The sequence below is a fragment of the Colobus angolensis genome, unplaced genomic scaffold, assembly GCF_000951035.1.
Source record: "Colobus angolensis palliatus isolate OR3802 unplaced genomic scaffold, Cang.pa_1.0 Scaffold47, whole genome shotgun sequence".
Lineage (NCBI taxonomy): Eukaryota > Metazoa > Chordata > Mammalia > Primates > Cercopithecidae > Colobus > Colobus angolensis.
In genome coordinates, this window is record NW_012118154.1 from 3,096,701 (window position 1) to 3,100,872 (window position 4,172).

Consider the following 4,172-nt stretch of genomic DNA (forward strand, 5'->3'; position numbering starts at 1 on the left):
GGGGCAGCGGGAAGGGAAGGAGAAAGGGAAGGGGAAGGGGAAAATTTAGTTAACTTTAAGAACATCTATAACTCTATAAAATGAAACACTGGGAGAAAAAAAGAATAAAAAATAGAGCATGGGTGAGCTGCGGGACCATTCCTACATGCATAATTGAAGTCTTTAACAGAAAAAGGGGTAACAGAAAAAAATCAAGTGCTGGGAGGAGCGGAAGATGCGCCCTGGTGAGCCACTGATCAGTGTCAGCTCACATGATGACACTGCCCCAGCCCGCACCACCCAGGCAGCTGGAGAGAAACGCAGTGACTTGGCTGCATCCCTTCAGACAGCCCCTCACTGGTGTCCCTCAGTCCATTCAAGAGAGTTCGCTCTCCCATTAATTTCAGAAATCCTGGCCTCTCTCCAAGCCTCCTGCTCAAACTCTAAATTCTCTCACCCTCAGAAGATTCAGCAGCATTCAATATTCTTTCTGAGTGTTCACTATGTACCGGGCGCCGTGTGGGCACTGGAGTTGCAGAGGAGAGTGAGGCAGACAGGGCCTCTGCCTGTGGGTCCACCACCTGTTGAGAAGTCCAGCCAGCCTACTACAGGGAGAGGAGACGTTACAGGTGTTCCTGAGTGCTCCCCGGAGGGACCACCTGTCCCTCCTGTGCCATGCCCTGCCCTGCCCAGCACCAGCCCTCGCTCGGCTGGCCAGCCTCAGGAAGGAGGAGTCTCTTCTCCTACCCCAACTAACCAATCCCCTTCCTAAGCTCCAAGCCCCTGCCCCCCCTGCCTCCATGGAACCCGGCTCCACCATCAGCACCCACACACCTGACACTCCTCCATCCCTGGCTCTTGCCCTTCTGCCTAGAACTATTCAGATCTCTCTCGCCTTAAAATCTTTTCCCACCAGCCTGGGCAACATAGCAAGACCCCATCTCTCCAAAAAAAATTTTAATTTGCCAGGCACAGTGGTGCACACCTGTAAGCCCTAACTACTTGGGAGGCTGAGGTGGGAGGATGGCTTGAGCCTAGGAGTTTGAGGTTGCAATGAGCTATGATGCTGCCACTACACTCCTGTCTCTAAAAAAAAATTTCCAAGAAACTTGGATCCTTCAGTCAAGATTTATTAGAGAAGGATCCAGGGAAGGGTCTTGGGAGATAGGGGGAGCAGGAATCTTCCAGGATCTCTCTGTGCTCATGTCCCCTACCCACCCCAACTCTCCCCACCTCTACACACACATGCACACATACACTCACACACAAACACGCACACACTCACATGCACAACATACACACACAACACATACACACAACATACACAACACACACTCACACAACATACACACACAACATACACACACAACATAACACACAACATACACACACAACATAACACACAACATACATGCACTCACAACATACACACAACACATACACACAACATACACAACATACACTCACAGAACATACACACACAACACACACTCACACAACATACACACACAACATACACACACAACATACATGCACTCACACAACATACACACACAACAGACTCGCACAACATACACAACATACACACACAACACATACACACAACACACACTCGCACAACATACACAACATACATGCACTCACACAACATACACACAACACATACACACAACATACACAACATACACACACAACATACACATACAACATACATGCACTCACACAACATACCCAACACACACTCACACAACATACACACACAACAGACTCACACAACATACACAACATACACACACAACATACACACAACACACACAACATACACTCACAGAACATACACACACAACATACACACACAACATACACACAACACACACAACATACACTCACAGAACATACACACACAACACACACTCGCACAACATACACAACATACACGCACTCACAACATACACACACAACACACGCTCTCACACACATACACACTCACATACACAACATATACACGCTCACATAACACAAACATATGCACGCTCTCACGCACATACACACACACACACAACATTCACTCACACACACGCGTCCCAGCTGACTCTGCATTCCTCATAGGCACATACATGCACATGCACACACGGGGCACACGTGTTCTTGGGTTGGGAGCAGGGCAGGAAGTTATCTTCCAGATCTCCCCACACCTCTGGGCAGACGCCTTTCCCGGGGTCCGGGGGTAGACAGGAAGGTGAGGTGAGGGGACAAGCGGGGGTGCCGGGCCCTCCTCAGTCCCTGTTCCCAGAGTGGGTGCGGCAGAGACCTCAAAGGGACAAAGCGATGGCGAGCTGAGACAGAGGGGAGCGAAGCCACAGAAACTGCACACTTGCCTTCCAAAGATGGATTTCCTCTCCTGGGATTCAGCCCGCGAGGCCCTGGCCCCTCACCTCGGTGGAAGGGATGGTCATTTTCCTCCGAGCTCAGCTGCTGGATATCTTGAAAGTCCTTGGCCATGATGGGGCCTGGACTGGAGCTGCACTGGGCTGAGGTTGCTCTGAGGGCTGGGGCGGGGGCAGAGGTGCAGATTCACGTGGAGGCTGACTACGGGGCGGAACGCAGGGTCAGAGGGGGTCGGGGTGGTGGCCTGCGTTGGATCTGAGGTTGGCAGGGGGTTTGGACTGAGGTTTGAAATCCCGCTGGGTCCTGTCCCTTCTCAGGAGACCTCTTGGGCCTTGACCTGGCCAGAAGACCCCTCCCCACGCTCATGGACCAGACCACCCCACAGTTTCCCACGGGGTCCTCCCCGTCCCTGAACCAAGGCCTCCTTGTTCCCAAACATCCTCGTCCCAGTCGCCTCCCCAGCCTCAGTCACCTGTGAGAGGTGTGGAGAGCGGACACCCGGCTCCCGCAGGCAATCCCGGCCTTGGCCAAGGAGGGGTTAAAGCCAGGAGAACTGGGGCAGGTGGAGCTCACAGAGGAGAGGAGCGTGGAGGAGGGGCTGGTCCAGGCAAGGCCTGCACCGGAGGGTCTGAGTGTCCAAGTTCTAACCTGGCACCTCCTGGCCTGGGACTTTGGACAGTAAACAGAAGAGGAAATAGAGCTATAATTCATTTGTGGGGTGGGGGCAGGGGATGGGGCCATCTCTGTTCTTATTCCCAGAGACGGAGCGTCCCCTGGGCTGCCCTCAACTCCACATGCCACTCACCCCATTCATTGCACCATTTGGAAGAGGTGCCAGGCCAGGAGCGGCTGGGGTGCAGTTTACCGTTTCCCTCTCTTCCTCCCTCTTTCACTTCCTGCCTCTGTATTTCCCAGAACTGTGGGTGTCTCCAAATATCCCTGACCAGGATCAGAGGGACTGGTTCTCCACTCTTGCCCAATTCAGCATCTGAGCCACAGACCCCAGCTTCCTGTGGGCTCGGCCACCGGACTCTCAGCTCTGGCCCTACTTGCTTCACCCTCCTGGGGAGTAAAGTCCCTCAAATCCAGAAACTGCAGCAGGAGGAGGAAGGGGCTTTGCAGAAAAACAGCTCTCCTTGCAGGAGGAATCCAACCTCACAGAACCCCATCCGGCCCAGACCCTGCCCCGGCCCAGGCAACACAGACTTGTCCTCAGGCCCAGCCACTGCCCTAAATTCTCCAAGGTGTTTCCTCATTTATCACAGCACCACACCTGCTACGAGGCAGAACTTCTGCTATTCCCATTTCACAGGGGAGGAAGCGGAGCCTCGGAGAGATGAGGCAACTTGCTCTAGGTGGAGGCCCAGGTGAGTAGAGAAACGGGGAAGGCAAAATGGAGTCAAGAGGGGAAAATAACATATAACAAAAGGTCTGGCCAGGCACGGTGGCTCACACCTGTCATCCCAGCATTTTGGGAGGCCGAGACGGGTGGATCACCTGAGGTCAGGAGTTTGAGACCATCCCAGCCAACATGATGAAACCCCTGTCTCTACTAAAATACAAAAATTAGCCAGACGTGATGGCGGGTGCCTGTAATCCCAGCTACTCAGGAAGCTGAGGCAGGAGAATCGATTGAACGTGGGAGGTGGAGGTTGCAGGGAGCTGAGATCACGCCACTGCACTCCAGCCTGGGCAACACGAGAGAAACTCCATCTCAAAAAAAAAAAAAAAACGAAAAGGAAGAAGAAAAGAAAAAAAAGAAGAGTCTTCATGGTGCTACGAGGAAAACTGGCTTCCATGAACCA

General features: G+C 52.7%; 1 protein-coding gene across 2 annotated transcripts in view; it reads right to left on the reverse strand.

The window, feature by feature from the left end:
* Positions 1-3,229, reverse strand: part of ASGR2 (asialoglycoprotein receptor 2) — a 15,390-nt gene extending 12,161 nt beyond the window's left edge. The window contains exons 1-3 of one of the 2 annotated variants that reach the window (XM_011958470.1): positions 3,173-3,229; positions 2,840-3,036; positions 2,415-2,622 (exon numbers count right to left, since the gene is read on the reverse strand). In XM_011958470.1, coding sequence (XP_011813860.1) covers positions 2,415-2,481 — 67 coding nt within the window. In that variant the 5' untranslated portion in view covers positions 2,482-2,622; positions 2,840-3,036; positions 3,173-3,229. Of the gene's footprint in view, positions 1-2,357; positions 2,623-2,839; positions 3,051-3,172 lie in introns of those variants that run through there. The other variant, XM_011958469.1, reaches the window with a different exon arrangement.
* Between the last annotated feature and the right edge of the window lie 943 nt (positions 3,230-4,172).